We start from the raw sequence: 22949 nt of genomic DNA on the forward strand, positions 1-22949 counted from the left end.
AGCACAATTATAAATAAATGAACAATAAACAAAAGCAAAGATGTATTAACTATGAAAGTTGGTTTGGTTTAATGTTGTGACTTGTACAGAAGTGTTTCTTGGAGGTTCCTTGTTTGAAGGTAAGGAACATAAATGCTTGGGGGTTTCCTAAAATATTCACGACAGCCGCGATTATTCTGAAGTACCTAGTTCACCTTGGAACAAGGCCATAATTTGCTCTGTGATCTGTAATTTATTTGACGTCTATAAAGTCAGCTGTCAGACAATGTGTCAATTTCGATGTCGATGTAGTGTCAATTTTGTGTTTTTCATTTCAGAATTTCAGTGCTTTTGTAAGACTGGTTGGTTTTACTTGTATTTAGTTTTTAAAGTAAGTCATTAAACTCAAATCAAATTATATTTATGTCAAATTCTACTTTGTTTCATAAAGCTTTTAGTAAAAAGTTATATTGAATTACTTTTAATCCTAATTAATTGTAATGGCATTCACATTTGGTTTTGGATTTTTAGGTTCTCTTCAAAAAATCTTCAGTATGATAACAAACGAGGAAAACAAGGAGCTTGCCCACAGGCAACATGTGAAATATTTCATGAGGTTCCTGAATATTCTGCCTTCATCCTTGTCTACACATGATACCACCAGGTGAGTCATGAAAGTCATGAAGTGTTTTAAGTTCCAAGCTTAGCTCATGGGTTTCAAGATAAGGTTCCTATGAAGAAAGCTCACAACCATAATCTCATAGAGCAACTCAAAGTTTATTAAGTTTATCTGAGGGGCTGTAAAATTTTATTATTCAAACACAAAAATATTTTATTTTAATCAAACCAAAACCTGTACTTATGTACTTGTCTGAATTTTATCGCAATATGAGATGATGGTGTAAAGACTGCACTCTTCTAAAGATATCATAATAATTTTCTTCTAGTTATTTATAGTTAATAATTAAAGAATACATCAATGATCACCAGTAACTTTCATAGCAGTAATCACATAAAACTAAGTTTTATTGCTAATACACCTTTACAAATATTTGGCCTGTGGCTATTTTCATGTGTAATTAATTCAATTTCAGAGTGACTATAGCATATTTCTCAATATCTGGCCTGGATGTGCTCGGTGCAACATCAAATTTATCATTAGACCTGAGGTCAAGGATTATAGAATGGATATACAGGCTTCAAGTGCAACCAAAAGATGAAGGTAATATTATAAATTATACAATTTAATATCAAGTTCTAACATAAAAAACAACCCACTTGGTATGTGGATGTTTATGTGTACAAAATATGAACAGAGTGATCCAAGTAGTTTTTCATATAATTACCTACTCTAACAGCAAATGTTTTTGGTGAATGATTGACTGTTTGTATGAGTCTCAATGGCTTGCTATGGGGAAGGCCTTCAACTAGGAGTAAACTGTAAAATAGAGATGCCACGAATATTCGGCAACTATTCGGTATTCGGCCTATTCGGCCAGTTTTTTCAGTATTTGGTATTCGGCCGAATAGTGCGTACTATTCGGGCCGAATACCGAATAGTAAATCATGTAAAAAATGACTTGTTATTTTAATCAAAATTGTGTATTTATTTCCAAATCACAACATTTTAGTACTTAAAATGAATCAGTAGTAAGTTGTGCCGGATAAAAACGAGCATTTCAGCATTTTTTGGTAGCCCACGATTGCGCTTAATTTTCATTGTAACCATCCTCAGAAAATAACCTCTCACTATAAACGCTACTTCCAGGTGAAGAAAGATAAGTTTTTGCAAATTTCAAAAGGTTCGGTAATTGGTTTTGGTTTGCTGACCACCACTTGTAAGGATCGGCTATCCGATCTAGGCGAACTATTTTGATAATAGTTCGCCTAGATCGGATGGCCAATAAAAATTCAACTCGTTTGCCCCAGCATTCTGCCTCCTAATAATTAGCATTTCTCATATAATCTGTAGCGACTTCTTCAAAGCAGTTCCAGGAACAAAAAAAACAGGTTGTAGCGCCGAATATTCGGCCGCCGAATATTCGGCGCTTCGGCCGGCAGCGTCGCCGAATATTCGGTATTCGGTATTCGGCCAATTCACTATTCGTGGCAACACTACTGTAAAAGGCTGCCAATGTTGATACTGTAATTAAAGATATAATATATGTTTACTATTTAATTTATTCAGCCTCCAATGTACTGTCTTATCTATTCATACTTTAGGTGACTTGAAATATATTGCTTTCTTATCTTCTTATTTATACAACAGTGGTATTTGTTTATGGTACCTGAACAAACACAGGTATTGTTGGTTTATACAATAACTACTGATTTTATTAATGCCAAGGTCCAGAGTATTAACTATACATACATAATTTTTTTTGGATAATTACCTAATTTGGGTGTTCTATAAAATTTTCCTGTCTGGTATAAGTACCTAAATGGCAGGACTGACTAGAACTAATTGCATAGAGTCCTGTGGCATTATTTATACACTACAATCGCTATGCAAATGAGTAGAACGATGTTTCAAATTTCATGCCAAATACATAGAATATTCCACTCTGCAATCGACATACATGTATTCATGTACATAGTTGACAGGACTTTCAAGGCAGTAACTATTTAATGCAGCTGAAATGAGTTGTAATTTTAGAACTCTTGGACTCAAGTAAGGATTCAAGTCTTTGCACATTATTATCTAGATACTTACTACTGCTAGCTCCACAGGTTTAGCAAGCTAGAGCGCCATTCATAATCCTAACTAACACAAAACTTTATTGTTCTTACATAAAAAAAACTTAGGGTGAAACTTTCACCAAATATTTAAACAAAATTAAATCTACTGCTGTCTTGCTTTGATAGTATGCTGAGTGAGCAGGACAGCAATAGGTTTAATTTTATTTAATTATTTAGTGCAAATCAGACTTCCAGCTTATTTCACGACGAAAGACATCTTATAGGACCCTTATTACATTAAAAAAAGGGTAGTTTTTGTTTGTATCACATGTCTTTCCCCGTGAAACAAGGTATAAAGTAACATTCAAATTCAACAAATGATACATAACTTCAGGAAGCCTTCCATGCACCCAAAGTAAAACCCTGTCCACTTTTTTTCAGACATGTCAATGTGTGGGTTCCTGGGCTCGTCATCCATCAATATAGAGATGGATCCAGCGAACAGTCACTACAGGTGCGGGCACCTCGCCATGACCTACACCGGGCTGTGTATCCTTCTTGTACTTGGAGATGACTTCTCCAGGGTCAATAGGAAGGCTATTATTGAAGGTAGGTTCTTCTAAGTGTGTCGGTAATAAACGCTAGACCTGCGAAATCTTTGTCAATCAATTACATTTCATTGGACACACCTCACACAATAAGTCTAGTCTATGTTATGCCTATGTCTCTATAAGCGCAAATCTCGTAAGTTTTCCATATCGCCACAGGAATCATCTTAGCTTAAACGACGAGGTATAGGCATTGAAAAATTACTTTCACCTCACTTAAAAAAAAGTGTTTTGTTGCATCAGAATCTGCTATAATGACTACACAATATAGTATCCATAACTAAGTCAATAAACATACAACATATTCTCGTAATGTTATTCGAAATTCGCCCTTATATGTAATGTATTTAAACGTAATTATCTGGTACAGTAATTTCAATTCTGACATCAGCTCCTACAATTGATTGGAATGTTGTTGGGATTCGCGACACAATTAAAATATAATTGGCTTTTGTAGTCATATTAGCAACGTCGCTCGGAGAAGAGGATGTTTATTAGCGTTTAATTTTCATTTTCACTACTCGAACGGTATACAAACTCGAAAACGTATGCAAAAATGTCATTCAAGTTTGAGACGCTTGATAGCAGATATCTTAATATTTATCATAAATAACGGCGGAAGGAAGCACGCTAACTAAAAACTTAGGCACCCTAAGTAAGTCAATTTCATTGTTACTACGAGCCCGACACACACACATCACACATTCACACTCAAAGTAAGTCAGTCCACCCACTCTTTGCCATTGTTGTGCCTCATCTTTTAGTTCGCGAGATTCCTTCCTCCTTTTTTTCTACTTCGATACTAAGTAGGTACATTTATTTTTCACCGGCTTCTTTGTGAACCCTTCCCCACTGTCCCCGTCAGGTATCCACGCGCTCCAGACTCCGGACGGCAACTTCGCGGCCACGCTGTCGGGCTGCGAGGCGGACATGCGCTTCGTGTACTGCGCGGCGTGCGTGAGCTACATGCTGCAGGACTGGACCGGCTTCGACGTGGAGCGAGCCACCGACTACATTGTCAACTCTATTGTGAGTGTGTTTGAGTAGTTATTGCGAGTGTAACTTCGCAGCCACTCTGTCGGGCTGCGAGGCGGACATGCGATTCGTGTACTGCGCGGCGTGCGTGAGTTACATGCTGCAGGACTGGACCGGCTTCGACGTGGAGCGAGCCACCAACTACATTGTCAACTCTATTGTAAGTGCCATAAGTGCCATTACAAATTAAATAGTTTTATTTATTTTATTTTTATTTATAAAAACAACACACACACACACTCTCACTCATTTATGTTATAGAAAGTTAAATTATACTAGCTCTTTCTATCGTGAGTTGTGAGTGTCGTTGTGTCTATATTGCAGTGTGTGTCAGCTATATGCTGCAAGATTGGCCCGGATTCAACTAGGAGCGAGCCATGGATTATTGTATATACCCGCGTAAGCCAACATTCGGTACAGTTGTTTGTTTACATAGCTCTCCAATTAAAATTAGAAAACACAATAAATCGCTGAAGAATTTACCTTATGTGTGAATAAAAACAAGAACTAACCTGTGATGTGGGTTCCGCTCATCTCGCATAATCTTTATTGACCAAAACTCATTTCGCATAACTCGTATGGTCTAAACTTTTTTGGCCGAACCATCACTTTGCCAAGACTTATGTGGCATAAGGCTCGTTTCGTCTAAAACTCTTTAGGCACAATCTTTGAACACCTAAGTTTCGTTTGCTCAAATTTATGTTCGTCTATACCTATGTATAATCTTGCTTCTCCTAATGTTATCTTAATAAATAATATATTAAGTATGTAGTAAATGTACAAATTGTGGTATTTTTCTGCTACATCCCGAAAATCACGATATTGTATGATCAAAAAATCGAAAGTTAACGACCAATATAATTATTACAAACCCCATGGGATCGAAACCTAAAAATAGGTGCGACGACGAGCAAAGCGAGGAGGAGCGTGTTAGGTGCACATGTTCATCAAAACCAAAGCGGAGCGCAGCGAAGCGGAGCGGAGCGTTTTCCAAACAGCGGAAACAATACAAGGCACCAGTTTGCGCTATGTAGGGAGACGCTCCGTCAAAGTTAAAGCCAAACGAATATTATTACTTTGTATAAACCTATGCCATAGCATTATTAGGCTATTCAAGATTTGGCCATACCATTATTAAGCTAAACAATATTATGCGAAATAACTTTTTACTAAACGAGATTTATGCCATACGATTTTCGGCGTAACGAGACTTTGACGAAACGTTACTATGCAATACGAGATTAGGCAAATAAATCTTATGCCAAAAAAGGTAGAACCCTGTGATGTACCTTAAGTGAAAGTGTTTCTCCACAAATCGAGCTGAAATTCAGTAAAAAGCATAGCAAGGTGAGCAAATTTTGGCAGTTTGGATTCAAAATACATGCACACAGCCACAATTTTCAAAATCTTTTCTTGAGGTCGAAAAAAACGAAGGTGTTTCAAAAACATTCAAATCAAAACTATTGGTGGCTATCAGCTGTGTGTAGCGATGCGCGATTATAAATGATACTACATTAATTATTCGATTATTACAATCATTCGATTATTCGATTATCATTTTAGAGTATTACTAATCATTTACCACTACTTTTGTATCGCTACTTATTCGTCGCTACTTTTTCATTTACTATTTATTCATCGCTACTTTTGCATTTACTAATCATTTACCACTACTTTTGTATCGCTACTTCGAATAATGAGTTATTTTTCAAATTTGCGCGGGACGCTAATTCATATTTTTTTACTCAGGTGATAGAGATGGGGTGTGTGGTTTAAAAAAACCATTGTTTTTTTTAAAGAAAACCAATAACATTGGTATATATTGGAATCTACTTTCAGTCTGCGCATCGCACTCACGGTGAGCTCACGCGTTTCTTGTTCTACAATATACTCGAGTGTCGAAGCAGTGGTTCCCAACCCTTCTGCAACTATGGTTTCGTGCGGTAAATGCAGTGAAGATGTTACGTTTGGTGCCCTGTGCAGTAAGTGCATGATGGACTACCACTACCAATGCAGCGGAGTGACTGAGAAAAGCTACTCCAAACTGAGCGAACGCAACAAGGCTACATGGGTCTGCATCACGTGCAAGAACGACGCGGCCGGACCATCTGCAGCACCCGCGGCGTCTACTGCTCGCGCTTCTGCCAAGGGGCTGAGTCTGGAGAACGTCATGGAAGAGTTTCATAAACTCAACGCTAAGCTGTCTCCCCTTGTATCCCTGGTTGATGACATTCGCGGAATTAAAGCAGATGTGAAGGAGCTGAAGAAGGCATCGTCGGATACGTCAACCCAGTTCAAAAAAATTGATGATCGTCTAACTAACGTAGAGAAAAGACAAGAAAGTATCGATGGTTTGAAGGAGCAATTATCTAGACTTCAGCGAAATGTAGATGACAAAGAACAATGGTTACGGAGTAACAATGCCGAAATAAAGGGGGTTCCTCAAAAACATGGGGAAAACCTATTTGAAATAATATCTGCCATTGGCATCAAAATTGGCTACACGGTTGTTAAATCCAGCATCAACTACGTGGCCCGAGTGCCCTCCCGCGACGCGGAGCGGTCGAAGCCGATCATCGTGGCCTTCAGCAACCGGTACGTCAAGGAGGACTTCGTGGCCGCGGCTCGTGCTGCCAACCACCTTACTGCGGCTGATATTAATTTACAAGGATCTAATAAAATTTTTGTTAATGATCATCTTACTGTCCAAAACAAGCAATTATTGTCCAAGGCTAAAGTTGCAGCGAAAGAGTTTGGATTCGAACATGTTTGGGTCAAGCACTCTAAAATTCTGGTACGAAAAAATTCTACATCCAATGTCATCAAAATCCGCAATGAACAGGATCTACATAAAATTCACTCATAAATGTTTCTGCAAATCCATAACGAAATGCTATTCCTTGGCCCCTCATTATTCTCACTTGAAAACCACTGTGACCTTATCTATTCGCCTATTCAAGTTATTATTTTACTTGCTACTGACTGTTACCTGTTTACTGCATACGCTTCTCGCTAAATTGACCCGCTACGCTCTTGTAATAAAGCTCAAACTTGAGTTTAAAATGTATTTGTATTATTTAGAATATTATAATATTACCCGCCAACTTCTGATGTCGCTCCAGTTGACGATGGGATGGTTTATTGATGAATTTACTTGTCTAAGTCCTAGCTACGCTAATATGTGGATCAATCCAGGTTCACTTAAGCACTATGCTAATTATATTTTATTGTCTCACTGTTTTTTATGTTGCATTTTATTGCTTCTAATGAATTGTTATTACGAATGGTACTTGTATTTAAACATAGATAAGTTTTATACTAGGTATGTTATGCTTTTAATTATTCAACGCACAAAACTAGATAAAAATGGAACATCTTGTTGTTTTATATTTGCCGTTAATATGTTCGCATACCATTGTTTCTGTTGGATTTTTCTGTTGTCGCTATTGCTGAGTAATGTATTGAACGTTATTGGCGGACTGTTATTACTGGATTTTGTAAAAATCGTATATAAACTTAACTTACATACTAAGTTATGTGACCTAGCATATTCATTTCTGTCGCTAACTAGTTATCATCGTTATTATTTTTATTTTTCTATGATTTATGTTGCTTCTAAATTGCTATCACTGTATGAATGGGACGTGTATTTAAGCTTGGATGGGTTTCATAGCAATAAGTTAATAACATACGTTACGCTGTTAATTAGTCTACGTACTCTTACACTTAAATGACTAAATATCTTAATATATATCACCAAAATGCTAGGGGGCTTCGGACGAAGACTAATATATTCTTACGTAATGTACTGCTTAATAATTACGATGTAATTACAATATCAGAAACATGGCTTTTAGACAGTATTAATGATGCTGAATTATTCGACAGTAGGTATTTAGTGTGGCGCAGGGACCGTGACTACGCAGCCACAGGCCAGTCACTCGGTGGCGGAGTGTTGATAGCTGTCAAACGCGAACTCCACGCTAGCTCCAACTTGTCCTGGCGGTCCTCTGCCGAGGATCTCTGGGTAACCGTATCTTTTCCTCATTGCAAACTCCATATTTGTATTTTATATCTTTGCAATCAGAATCATGGTAACAGCTTTTCCACTCAATTATCTAATTTCACCGATGAACTAACGTTGTTAATGAACACATTTACCCGAGACAAGTTTCTCCTATTGGGTGATTTTAATATGAGCTCAATCACGTGGGTTCCTGATAGTGATGGGCTACGTGCAACTGATTTGTGCGGGGATAATGCACTTACTCTCATTGATTCAATGAACTTCAATAACCTTCGTCAGTATAACAGCATAACTAACAACTTTGGGCGTATCCTAGATTTAATATTTGCTCAGGATCACACAGTGGTTCTGGAGTGCTCTGACCCACTGGTACCCGAGGATCCGTACCACCGAGCGCTCCTAGTTAATTACCCCATTGAAGTTGGTCCGTTTCTACCTACTAAAGCTCGTAAAGTTTTCGCCTACTCTCGTGCCGACTTCCCGCAGATAAGACAATGCATTGGTAGTGTAAACTGGGAGAGTGAGTTTCTGAAGGTGGACGCTGAGACTGCTCTTGAGATATTCTATCAGAAAATTTATTCATTTCGCGACCAATATGTACCAACCCGTAATCCTTCACTCGATAGGTACCCACCGTGGTATAGTCCTGCACTAATCAAAATTTTAAAAGAAAAACTAAAGTACCATAGGAAATATAAAGTTTACGGTAACATATCTGACCTTCAGTCATTTAAAACAGTTCGCGCCAGAGCTATCGAAACTGAGAGAATATGTTATTCCAGATACATATCAAAAATAGAGGAGTCAGTTAACAATAACCCAAAGGCATTTTGGTCATATGTCAAAAGCATAAGATCCAATTGCACATACCCTTCTACTATGACATATGGTGATAAGTTTAGTGACTCTGGCCATGGTATTAGCGAACTTTTTGCCTCGTTCTTCCACTCAACTTTCCTGAGTTGTAACACTAGTATTAACGATTGCCCAATCGCGGACAACGCAGACAAGCCTATTATCGGTGACATCTCATGCATCGAAATTTCTTCCCATGCAGTTGAACAACTTCTACGCTCTCTGGACCTATACAAATCTGCAGGTCCTGATGAATTGCCCGCTATCTTACTTGTATCTTGTGCTTCTGAATTATCTTTGCCTGTCACATTACTCTTTCGCAAAATTTTAACAGAGGGTGTAATGCCACTTATTTGGAAACGTGCATTTATCTCTCCTATTCACAAAAAGAACACTAAAAATAAGGTTGAAAATTACAGGCCTATCTCCAAACTCTGTCTCTTAGCTAAAGTCCTTGAGCGTCTCATCCACGATCAGCTATACCCTAGCCTTAAATACTCATTTAGCCCATCCCAGCACGGCTTCCTGAAAGGCCGCTCCACAGTGTCCAACCTTTGTCTGTTCAACGACTACCTTACGGAGAAGATGGATACTCGTAACCAGGTTGATGTTATATATACGGACTATAGCAAGGCCTTCGACCGCATTGACCACTCACTGCTTATATGCAAGCTACAGGACATAGGTGTTCGGGGCTGCTTGTTATCGTTTTTCAAGTCATACGTCACTGCGAGGTCTCAGGCCGTTGTACTCAATGGATTCACATCTTCTTGGATGAGCATCCCATCTGGAGTACCGCAGGGATCCCTTTTAGGGCCACTCCTGTTCATTATTTTCATCAACGATATTGGTACGTGTTTTCACCATTCCAATCACCTACTATTTGCTGATGATATGAAGGTTTTTGGAGTTGTGAATAACGCGGACGACGAGAGGCTTCTCCAAGAGGATCTACGTAGGTTTGACGCTTACTGTGTTATGAATAAGCTCGATATTAATGTTGAAAAATGTTTCCTATTAACATATACACGGAGAGTTAATGTGTTCCCAAGTTCTTACACACTACAGGATAAGATAATATCTAAACTTACTGCTACTAAGGATTTGGGTGTAATTCATGACCAAAAATTAATATTTGATCTCCACATAGATAGCATTCTCAATAAAGCTTCACGATCCCTTGGCTTCATAATGCGATCTTCTAAGCCCTTTAGAAATATGAAAACTATTAAAATACTGTATTGTGCCTACGTCCGAAGCCACCTTGAATATGCGTCACAAATTTGGAATCCGCAGTACGATTTATACATTGGGAGGCTTGAACGTATCCAAAAAAAATTTGTAAGATACTTAGGTTTCAAATTCAAACTCCCAAGTATGGACTACAACAAACGATGTGTCAAATTGCATCTTCTACCTCTCAAATTACGTAGAGACATAAATGATGTAATTTTTCTGGTGAAAACCTTTCGTGGCCAAGTCGACTGCCCAGACTTACTTAACAAACTCGGCTTGCGGATCCCAACCAGGAGGACCCGCTCTCGGCCCCTCCTTTCCATCCCTCGCTCAAATAGCAATTATAGACATAACACTTTTGTGATTAGAGCTGCCGAAACATACAACCGTCTATGTAGCAATACCGGTGTTGATCTATTTTATAGTAGTTATAACTCAATTAAGGACCACATTATTAATAAATTTGTTAGCTCACTGTGATGCTAATCGTAAATTTTAAGTAAAGTATAAGGTTTCTATATGTGAAAACCTTTAACTGGCATGTTTGTTACTATTAATTTTTACTATTCCTAGTTCTGTAATTCCATGCTGTTGGTTTTCCATGCTTTATTAATAAATAAATAAATAAATAAATTAAACACAGTGTGGAACTTTATCAGTGAACTTCCCGCAGGCAGGTGACTAACCGAAATACCAAGCAACTTTCATTATGGGACCAACTCTGGCAAAAAAAATCCAGCTGTTCCATAGTAAAGTTAAATACCTACTAAACCAAAATGTATGGAACATTAAAAGTTGCTTAGTTTGTCGGGTAGAGTCACCTGCCTTCGGGAAGTTTACTGATAAAGTTCCACCCTGTAGGTAACTTTATTCATAAATCTTTACATTAGTAAATCTAAAAATATTGCAGGGACTATTTAACCATAATTTAACTATACTTAAACATTATGCATTGATTTATTGCTTCGACACACACATAACTATAAATTCCAGATTATTAAGACCCTCTTTTTAACCGACAAAAGAGGAGGAGGTTCTCAATTCGTCATTCATGTTTTTTTTTATGTATGTTCATCGATTACTCAGCCAATAAAATCTTTTTTTGATGTATTGGGTTGAGCTCAGGGTTGGTCCCATTTTGTTTCAGAATTTTATTCCACCCCCAAGGGTGGGTAAAAGGGTAAAAACAGGGGTATACATTTCCATTTTGGCCACTTATCAACCGATTCTTATGAAATTTATAACGTAAATATTGTTATTATAACAAAAAGATATGATGGTGACCTTGAGCTGATCTGATGATGGAAACGGAAGGCAGTCAAGGGAACTCCTCAACGGTATATAGCAACTACCTCGTGTTTGGGCTTGAATGATAAGTATTAACGAGTAGGACATATTGGTATCATTTGCATCTTACTTTTGATTGATAATTATTGCAAATAAACTTCTTCTTCTTGAAGAAGAAGCAAATAAACTAAAAATAATAAAATAAAATAATAATGTGGCGACATCTATAATGAATACGCGCAAGCATAGAAGTCAAGATATAGATCCAGCAAAGAGATATCAAGAACGACCAACAGATGGCATGGAAGAGTGAAAGCAAAATACCAAATCCTACATCGCGGTATCTAAGAATTACAGCTACTCAGTATATATACAGAATCCCGACATGTAACCGTCGGGCAGTTGCCCACCAAGCTAAACCGCCCAGCTTGGTCGGAGGATCCTCCCTTTTCAATGGAGGAGTGGCAACACCTTCGCTCCTCCATATTGGTGACCCCTACAACCTGAACACGACCTGATGATGACCATGCAGAACAACAGCAGCAGAACATCTTCCACCATGTCGATGACCTCACAGACGATCAGCAGACCTTCCAGCAGCTCCAAGATGAAGTCCAGCAGTACCATCACCCCCACAGCATCCTTCAGCAGCCACCCGAGTCAACCAGCTTGCAGATTCCATGGGCACCGTGACCACCAGCTTGCAGCGGAAATGCGCGAGCCTGGTCACACCCTCGAGCAGACAGACTGCAGCGACCTTGCAGTGCACTTCGGCCAGCCGTAGCAGCGTCAGTCCAGGGTCCACCTCTCCTGGTCGAAGAAGCATTGGGGCAACGCACCGGAACAGTCGTAGCAGAGCGATCCTTGCAGTCCACTTCAAGCCGGTACGATCGAGCGTCAACTCTCCCGGTTGGAGCTGGATTGGGGACATCGCCACGCGCCTAACCGTGCACTACTCTTCAAGCCGGTACGATCGAGCGTCAACTCTCCCGGTTGAAGACGAAGTGGGGTTACGGCGAATAAAGACCGCACATAGTCCTGAACGGCGGACTAGCGGCAATCTGGCCTGGTGAACAAGACTAAGCAAGATGCACTGAAGAATATCGACCTACGGTCTCGGGGGGGAGTGATGTGGCGACATCTATAATGAATACGCGCAAGCATAGAAGTCAAGATATAGATCCAGCAAAGAGATATCAAGAACGACCAACAGATGGCATGGAAGAGTGAAAGCAAAATACCAAATCCTACATCGCGGTATCTAAGAATTACAGCTACTCAGTATATATACAGAATCCCGACATGTAACCGTCGGGCAGTTGCCCACCAAGCTAAACCGCCCAGCTTGGTCGGAGGATCCTCCCTTTTCAATGGAGGAGTGGCAACACCTTCGCTCCTCCATAATAATTAAAAAAAAAAATCCTACTTCAAAAAACCACTTAAAACGTAAGAAATAATTTAAGGTTTAGACCAATCCTAGGTCACAGTATAAATATACCTAAGTAGGTACTGTTCTTTTTTGAAGTTGGTGCCATATTTCTTCAGATTAACTACTTTGTCACCGCACCAATATCAAAAAAGAACAGTACCTGCTTAGGTATATTTATACTGTGACCTAGGATTGGTCTAAACCTTAAATTATTTCTTACGTTTTAGTGGTTTTTTGAAGTCGGTTTTAAATTTTTTAAAATTATTTACATGTAACATCATTGATTCAGTATACTGTCCCAAATTATGGTAGGAAAGTTGTTTTTAGGAATAGATGAATGAACTAACTAAGTACTTACCGGTATAAACCCTGCTTATTTTGACATTTTGTAAATAGTCCGATAGGGTGGATTCGTCCAAACATCACGTTACACGAGAATAACTATACCGGAATAAAATTTATACGCGAGTAAATATCTAGGATAAGTACATTTGCATTCTACCAAGTTATACCATGATTAAATTGAATGAACGAGGAACGAAACTGTAATGCAACTAAAATAAAAATAGCTGCGTTTCAAAGCATGCAATAGAAATGACATGCCAACTTAGTTTGAATGGATTATAAAAGTATGAAATTGTTTATGTTTTAATATTTTATTCGCTGTTGTTATTCTGAGACTTTGCCTTTTAACGTACTTTTGTTTATGTTTTGACAGATGTGTTTATATGTCATTATGACGGTTTTCTAATCAGCTGATGTGCTACCGCCATTACAAAATTACTCTCGGATAAGCTCGTTACACGGTCAATTTTGGCGGTATAACATTTTATTCTTGGGATAAGCTACTTATCTTGGTTTCAGGTTTGGTAGAATGCAAAATCTGCTTACTCGCGAGTAACTGGTACTTTACTCGTGAGTAAAAAGTTACTCGACGTTGGTCGAATCCGCCCTAAAAAAACTAAATCAATTGAAACTACCTATTAATTTTATTTTATTATATTATAAGTAGGTACTTACATAGGTATATTATATTTATAAAGAAAAAAACTAGGTAATTAATATATAATATAACACTGCTAAAAACATCCCTTAGGTACCTAGGTACTTTCACAGATTTATAATGGTTTAAAAACCAAACTAGTTGTTATTCGATATTCCCACCCCTAGTAGTGTCCGTTAGACACCCCGTCTTAGCGGCGCCCTGGTAGATGGCGCCATAGCTGACCGTCGCCGGCGCGTCTGTGTTCAACTCGCCGCGCCCGCGCCCCTTTCATACGTCTTACTCATCATTACATTGTTGCAAATAATCGAATCGGTCATCCACCGCTACTTTTGCATTTACGAATACAAGTAGCGGTCAAGTTAGAATCGATAATCGAAGTAGTGGTGCTTATTCGATTATTGCAATAAGTATATCGCTACTTTGATATTCGATTATGGAGAGTAGCGGTAGTGGTGTATTCGATTATTGATATAAGTGATAATCGCGCATCGCTAGCTGTGTGTGACGTGACGTAACCTGTCACAATAACGTCACCTGTCAAACAAATCGGAATCACAGATGAGAAAAATTTCTTAGTGTTGCCAGTCAAGAAAAGTCGATTCACACACGGGCATAAAGTGCGCGACTCCATATTCTGAGATTCTCACATGTAAAAATAAATAGGCACTCTTACAGCAGCAAATCTTGTTTACATTTGAATAACAATGGAAAACATAACATTCCGAAAGCCTCAGAAGTCAAGTTCTATGGATGATTTCTCGGAATTAAATATGGATGCGAGCTCCACCCTCCTGGATGCTACAATAAAAAGTCTGCCGACTACAAGTTGCCTTGATACCTCATTATTGAATGAATTAAGAGACCAACTTATAGCAGTTCAAAGAGAACTAGAAAGTGCTCACGAAGAAATCGGCAATCTAAATAATGAAAATTTACAATTGAGACAGCAAATCACGGAAATGGACAAGAAGATTGATGTTCTCATAAAATTAACAACTCAACCATCGAGTCACAGCTCTACCCCAAAAAATAAATTCTTAACACCTCTGAGTAGTAACAGAAGTATCCGTTCAAAAAGAAATATACTGGCAAATGTATGCAATCACCATGAATTGGAACAACAAGGCCATGGAAATGTTGCTCCTAAAGGACGTGAACTCGACGAGGAAAAAACAACCGGCAAACACAACGTCATCATTCAGGGAACGGACAAATTAGATGATGAAAGAAGGGCCGTTGAGCCACCCGGGCCAGTGGGCGGTCCGACACAAGAACAAGAACAATTTTTTTTTAATAGATGTGAAACTAACGAGGATAAACCTACCAACAACGGAGACGTCATCACTCATAGGGGAACGGATAAGATTACTAATGAAGAAGATACCATTGAGTCACCTGGGCCGCTAAGCGATCCGACACAAAAACAAAATAGAGAAAAGGGAAAAACAGGGTCAAACATTGAGGATGACTCTGCGGCTAACACATTGAAAAAAATTCATATACTGGGAGATCATACGGGCTTAGGGCTGGCACAGAAATTAATCGACAGCAGGAAACTTAACTGGAACAACAATTATGCCATATCTGGGTTCTGCAAACCCGAAGCCACTTCAGTAGATATCTTGAGTAGTTGTGACAATATAATAGAACATTCAAATAAAGATGATATTGTTATTCTAACCTTAGGATCCAATGATAAGGAACCTTATAAATATGTATTTGAATTGTGTAACGCTCTATATAAATTGCAAAATCTCAGAGTTTTTGTAGTAAAAGTGCCAAATAATGTTACTCTAAATTCAGGCATGCAAAACCATTACACTAAATTATTGTGTAAACATTTTAAAAACGTAAAGTTCATTGAGGTTGATGCGTCAAATCACAGATCACTGTGTTTTAAATTAAACATAGAAATAGATAGTATCGACTACGAACGACAATTCTTAAACAGACTTAAACTAAACACTTGCCTCCCAAAAACATCAAACAATCTGTATAAAAAAGGTACGATCCCTTATTTATTTCAAAAACAACAAAACAAGAACACTAAACGGAACAAGCTCTCTGAAAGAAACACTGTTATCACCCAGAACAACCATAATCCAGCACAAGAAAACGTAAATGAAAAGCAGGTTTTTCTCCAAAATACCACAGTAGGCCCAAAACCAATGTAATTGACCATATCCCAAGTAAAATAGCTCACATCAACATTCAAAGCTTAAACCACATTAAAATACCACAACTTGAGATTTGGTTAGACGGCAAAGAAGGCAAAGCTGTTGAAGTTTTATGTGTCACGGAACACCACAGAAGGGAAGAAGACCTTTCCCGCATCAATATATCGGGCTTCAAATTAGCAGCGCACTATTGTCGTATTAAAAGGAAAAGTAAGGGTGGCGTCTGCATTTTTATACGAAATGACATTCAATACAAGAGTTGCGACAAAATCGCAGCTATGTCAATCCCGTATTTATTTGAAGTGTGTGGAATAAACATAAACGGTACTCATATATTATGCATATACCGACCCAAAACCCAATCGTGGGAAGAAGTTTTTAAATCCACAGATTGCGACAAAGGTTTTAATATCTTTCACGATATACTTACCCGAGCATTTGATGACCTGTGCCCAAAAATTAAAATTAAAGCTGGGCACGCCAAATGTGATCGCGGCTGGATTACTCCTGGTATAAAAAAGTCCTGTGAAAGTAAGCGCGAACTATTCATACGGGTAAAAACGACAAAAAACGATGATCTTAAAAAGAAATACAACACATTCTGCCGTGTCCTGAACAAAGTAATCGCTTTTGCTAAGAGGGATTATAATGAGAAGAAAATTGTGAACGCAGACGATAAGATTAAATCAATGTGGAAATTAATTAATGAAAACACGAAAGGTAAAAAAATTGTTGAAACTAATAATTACATTGGGCTATCCGATGGTAAAAAGAAAGCTACCACTAACTATGACGCTCCTGATATCTTTAATGACTTCTTTTCAAGCATTGGATCACATAACACAGAAAAACCTACTGCAAATGGAAATTGTGCTGAAAATAACTTTTTACCACCAGCTGGCATCAATAATATGTTTCTGCATCCAGTATCGATGCATGAGCTGTCCAAAACAGTAAATTCATTAAAAAATAAAAAATCCAGCGGATATGATGATATACCGACGAGTGTTATAAAGTACGTGTTTGACACTATTGCTCTACCTTTGCATTATTTGATAAATTTATCTTTTAGTCAGGGTGTTTTCCCAACAAGGCTTAAAAAAGCTCATGTTAAGCCTATTCACAAGAAAGAAGACAAACTGGACGTAAATAACTATCGCCCAATCTCGCTACTAGTGACCCTTTCAAAGATATTTGAAAAATGTATGTCAAATAGACTAAGACGTTTTATAGGAGCAAATAAAATTCTCGCGAGAGAACAATTTGGTTTTCAAAAGGGCGCATCTACAGTCGATGCTATCTTCGAAATGACCGATTTTGTAACTGAAGCCTTGGATGGCAAAGATAATGTTGCAACTGTACTGTTAGATCTTTCGAAGGCATTCGATAATGTTAACCATGAAGTTTTACTGGAAATACTAGATCGATATGGAATAAGGGGAGTCGTAAATGAATGGTTCAGGTCGTACTTAAAGAACAGACAGCAAAGTGTAATTTTACCCATTCTTGACGAGTCTAAAACTTTGGTTAACATACAGTCAAACACTTCATTAATTGAAAACGGCGTCCCACAGGGTAGCATATTAGGACCCATTCTGTTTCTGCTGTATGTTAATAATCTACCCAGAGTTGTCCAGGAAAAGGTAGTTATGTTCGCAGATGACGTATCAGTGTTTTTTAAAATAAATAAAAATGACGAACGTAATTTTGGCCTAGAAATTTCCGAAACTATCCAAATTATAATAAACTGGTTCAAACACCTTAACCTTAATACAAATGTTAATAAAACAAAGCTACTCTACTTCAGAAATTATAATTCAAAAATATTTAACGACGAAGTAAATGCAGATGGTGTAAAAATTGATTGCGTTAAACATGCTAAATTCTTGGGAATTCATACAGACGAAAATGTAAATTGGAAAAAGCATATTGAAGTTCTACAGAATAAATTAAGTAGCTTCTGTTACGCGCTCAGATCCTTATCAAATCTTGCTACCAAAAGAGCCACACTCATTGCTTACTACGCGTTCTTTCAATCAAGAATACTCTACGGACTGGCCGTATGGGGTGGTAGCGTCGATATAGACAAAATATTAATTCTTCAAAAAAGATGCATACGCATTCTTGATGGTTTAAAATCAAACCGGGAATCATGTCGAGATTCCTTTAAAAAACTTAAAATACTGACTATTACAGCCTTATACGTCATTGAACTCTGCAAATTGGTCAAACGCTATCCAAATAAATTTCCCCTTAGGACTCTGGGTGCCAGTAACCGTCTAAATGAGAAATTTAAGTATGATCTGGAGGTTCCTGCTAGTAGGACAGTCACATACTCACACACAACGAAGATGGCAGCTATCAAAGTATTCAACAGTCTTCCAGATGAAATTAAGTCTCTGACGGGTACTAAGTTCTTTACTAAATTAAAAGAGTTCCTCATTGTTATGTGTCCATATAGCCTCAATGAATTTTATGATTTCAAGCCTGCTGCTTGACATGAATTGAAATTAAATTTTAAAATGTTAAAAACTAATTCATTAAGTTCTTATACTATTAATAAAATGTAATAACTAACAAAATTTTAATAATTTAATTTATTTTGCATGACATTTTACTAACTATATAAATTTTGCTACACCCATTGGGTAAAATTGCATTGAAACTTTTTTTATAAAATTATATAATGTCTATCTATATTTTGTAACATGTGATTTAAGGCAATAAATACATGAAATTGTCAACTATGTATATTATATGTTTGGAGCTATATTGCCGTAGCAACGGCTCAAATTGACTCTGTGAAGAGTGCTGTTGTGGTACATGATAGAAAATAAATAGACATAGATAGGACATAAAGAGTATGATCTACTGAACTGTAAGGCTCATTCAAATGTGTTCACAGCGAAATAACCATGCATAATAATAGCAGCTACAAGAACGACGAATCTCTTAATTAACGTTAGCAAATTCCATTCGCAGGGTTACGACTACGGCATCGCGCAATGTCCTGAGTTGGAGTCTCACGGAGGGACCACCTTCTGTGCGCTGGCAACCCTCAGCCTCACCGACCAACTGCACAAACTGTCCGAAGCACAGATAGAAGGCCTCAAGAGGTGGCTGATTCTAAGACAATCCGACGGCTTCCAAGGCAGACCTAACAAGCCAGTTGATACGTGCTATAGCTTCTGGGTAGGGGCGTCGCTGAAAATACTAGACATGCTAGAAATGACCAACTATGCCAGCAATAGGAAGTATATATTTGAGACCCAAGATACGGTTGTAGGAGGGTTTTCCAAATGGCCGGAGACTTGTACGGACCCAATGCACACGTATTTAGGACTCTGCGGGCTCAGTCTTATAGGTGAGAATGGATTGATAGAAATAGAACCGCGGTTGAATATAACTAAACGAGCGTTTGAGCATTTGAAGAAGATACAAGCGACGTGGTAGTGTTAAATGTATTCTGTAGATAGGCTTCTTTAGGTGCATTTTTGTTTAATAGTATGTATGTATTTATGAGACATCTGTTTATGAGTTCTTTTAGTTTCATCTAATATCAAAGAATCAGGGTGCTTATGCTATGATGTTGAATGTCTATTGATTACATTGTTATAAGGCAAGTATAAATATACGCACACGACTTTATGGTACAGAAATAAGATTACTTACCAAGATTTTGTAATTATTGTGCTTATATTCGGCATTTCAATGGAGGCGTATTTATTGTAAAGTTTTTTTTTAGTTTCGAAAAGTATTAAATTTGAGAATCTATATCTACAGATTGTTGCAAAAATGTGACCCCCTTTCGGTTCAAAATCACTTTTGCAACACCCTGTATTATCATAATTTTAAATCATTTTATAAAAAAATATTATGATTAAGAAGCTCTTTATTGAGTAACTCGCACTCGTAGTTAGAAATATTAAATTTTACTCAGTTAGTAAGCTATGGAAAGCTTATGAAGTTATTATGTCACATTACTTGAAATAGGTGCTAAACATTTTTTTCGGGAATACCTGAAATAAACAACGACATTTTTCAAAATACATAGGATCTGATGCACAGTCTTACTGCAAAAGTTAGTGATCATTTCAAAATTTCAATTTCATTCGAATTTTACGTTTAGTATTTATATACTTTTGCGTTGACCATACTTGTAGTACCTAATTGGCATTTAAGGACCAAATCATGCAAGCAATAATATTTACATTTTTTGAGCTGGATATACACGAATTGCCGTATGTAGCTGACCCATGATGTATGAAATTTTGTGCTGTAAAACCCTATCACCTGTGTACAAATATCGGCATTATGATTTTTATCGTAATTATGCGTTTTGTAGAACCTTGTGGCCACATACATGGCTTTATGGGCGGATAAAAAGCGTAACAGCTACGCTTTTCGTATTATTTACCATTAGGGTTGCTTTATGTATGGTAATTTATGTTTTTAAATCCGTCACAATGATGTTGAAGATGCAATTTCTGTGCATAGCACATACGGTACACATATTTTTGCACATATGTTTATGTTTTTTAAAGTAATAAAATATAAGTGCTGATTGTGCCATAGATTAGTTAGGTACTTAGTATTTGAACCTTGTCATTTTAAATTTACTGTAAAAGGGGGAAAAATATCCTTTGGTATCAATGATTTTGTTTGTAATGTAACGTGACTACCATCTATGTAGTCACGTTACATTACAAACAAATCATCCTGTAGTTTGGACCATGACCCACAGGACCACTCTTGATTGTGATAAGGTTCAAATTTAATGAAACATTTACTTGAGTCTGTTTTACTCGTCATAAGTATGGCATTTGTAAGAAATGAGCACAAATAATTGTTTAGCGATAAGGGATTTAGGTATCTTTGGTATAACTTTTTACATAGGTGCCTACTTAGTCCAAATTCCTTTTATTACACACACCATAAATAGAATAAAATATAAACCTCTTATTGATGTCGATTCTGAAGGCACAAATTTTAATTTTAGAGTTGCCAAACTATGCATATCGCCAGCGAAAAAATATATTTATGAAACGAGTATGAGTCGAATGTTAAACAAAGAATTTAAGGTTTTGAATTATTTTAATTTGCGCCTTTAGAATCGATATCATTGTCGGCCCAGTCTACAGTTTTCCAAAATCCTATTCCAATATTTTATAATGCCACCGTAAATATGTGTATCTATGGTGTTTTTTATACAATCAAGTTTTGTACAAATATTTTAAATCAGGGAATCATAATGTGGTTGTTTTTTTGCATTTATTCGTAACGATTTGCTATTACATGTTATACCGATTGTTGATTCAATTTTAACGTGTTAATTATTATGTCTATTGAATAAAAGGACATAAGCCAATATTATGTTTTTATTTCTCATCTTCTCATTTACTCGTAGGTTAGAGGTACTAATCTGTGTATCTAGGTAAATAGCATTTCTGTACCTACCCATTTTACGATTATGTAGTCTGTTAAAAAACAAGGGCAGAATTGTATTACTTTACTTACCTCTTAATAACATTAAGTAACTATACAATGTCCTATCCAGAAGAGGTTGCCTAGTTCAAAAAACTAAATTAATTTAAAAGAAAACAGTCAATTGGTAGATTTAATTTTAATAAATAGAGATAACAATTAAAAAATAACTAATAGAGATATGATTACAACACTAACGTAAACTTTTTGATAATTTTTAACAAAATTACAACAAGTACATACATCGTAATAACATCATTGTGACCCAAACTCAAGACTGTCTATAGATTAAATATTATATCATATAAGTATATGTATAGGGCGCTCTGCTCATTAAACGAGAGTCGAGGCTCCTCCATATTTTCTATAAGCTAGCCCAGTTCGACGACTTGACATTGTAAATAAGGCAGGAAGATGTGGGTCGCGCGTAAAGCCGATGCGACGCCACCACCTCGACTCTTGCTGTGGGCGAAGCGCCTATGTATCGGCCCTGAGGACCCTGACGTAGGCTTAAATCAAATTGAACAGTTTTATTAGGTATACAACTATACATATTTTTATATGTGCAAAAACTACTGATTTTCTAAACCGTCACCTAATAATAAGGTAATTATTTATTAGCAGTCATCCATGTACAATCGATGGTACATCATACTGCGTCGCAGGTTCTTGTTACACACTGGGCATATTTTTTTTAACCTCATAGCTTTTTGTATGCATCCGTGACAGAATATGTGACCACAAACAGTTGCAGCAACTTGTTCGCATAATATTTTTCCTAAGCATATGGGACATCTTTGGTTGATTCGCTTCTTCCTACTTTTGAAGGTGATTGGCTGAAAACATTTAAAATGTATTACTTTATTGGGATTGTCGATAGTCGCATGAAGTATATGTCGCAGTAAGATAGTTATAACCGTAATATAGTTATATCCCTAGGGATATGATTATATACCGGAACATAGCTATACGAAAGCGATTCATTACTATCTCACTAGGAATATAGTTATAAAACGGACCAAGTTTAGTGATATAGTTATAATACTAGATTAAATGTGTTATAAATATATTACTTGATTGAACTTAGTGAAATAGAAATCTACCACATAGAATCAAATAAAACGATAGTATATTGGTTTTATCTTTA

The 22949-nt window shown here is 37.2% G+C and overlaps 1 protein-coding gene across 2 annotated transcripts; it reads left to right on the plus strand.

The window, feature by feature from the left end:
* Positions 1–266: 266 nt before the first annotated feature.
* On the plus strand, positions 267–21686 carry LOC105387070 (geranylgeranyl transferase type-1 subunit beta). Of its 2 annotated transcripts, none has more exons than XM_038115752.2 (6): positions 267–341; positions 511–643; positions 1074–1201; positions 3100–3267; positions 4132–4295; positions 19301–21686. In XM_038115752.2, the coding sequence occupies exons 2-6, from the start codon at positions 534–536 to the stop codon at positions 19769–19771; spliced, it is 1041 nt and encodes a 346-aa protein (XP_037971680.2). In that variant the 5' UTR covers positions 267–341; positions 511–533; the 3' UTR covers positions 19772–21686. The 2 variants fall into 2 exon arrangements, with proteins under 2 accessions (XP_037971680.2, XP_048484679.1); XM_048628722.1 differs by having other exon boundaries at positions 272–370.
* The last annotated feature ends 1263 nt before the right edge of the window (positions 21687–22949 follow it).

This window comes from Plutella xylostella, chromosome 21 (genome assembly GCF_932276165.1).
Source record: "Plutella xylostella chromosome 21, ilPluXylo3.1, whole genome shotgun sequence".
In the NCBI taxonomy this organism is placed as follows: domain Eukaryota; kingdom Metazoa; phylum Arthropoda; class Insecta; order Lepidoptera; family Plutellidae; genus Plutella; species Plutella xylostella.

Excerpts from the sequence above, each read along its gene's own strand:
- LOC105387070 (XM_038115752.2), top strand. The coding sequence starts at position 534 with ATGATAACAAACGAGGAAAACAAGGAGCTTGCCCACAGGCAACATGTG. Across the intron at positions 644-1,073 it reads TCTACACATGATACCACCAG|AGTGACTATAGCATATTTCT; the intron begins GTGAGTCATGAA and ends ATTCAATTTCAG. Across the intron at positions 1,202-3,099 it reads AGTGCAACCAAAAGATGAAG|ACATGTCAATGTGTGGGTTC; the intron begins GTAATATTATAA and ends ACTTTTTTTCAG.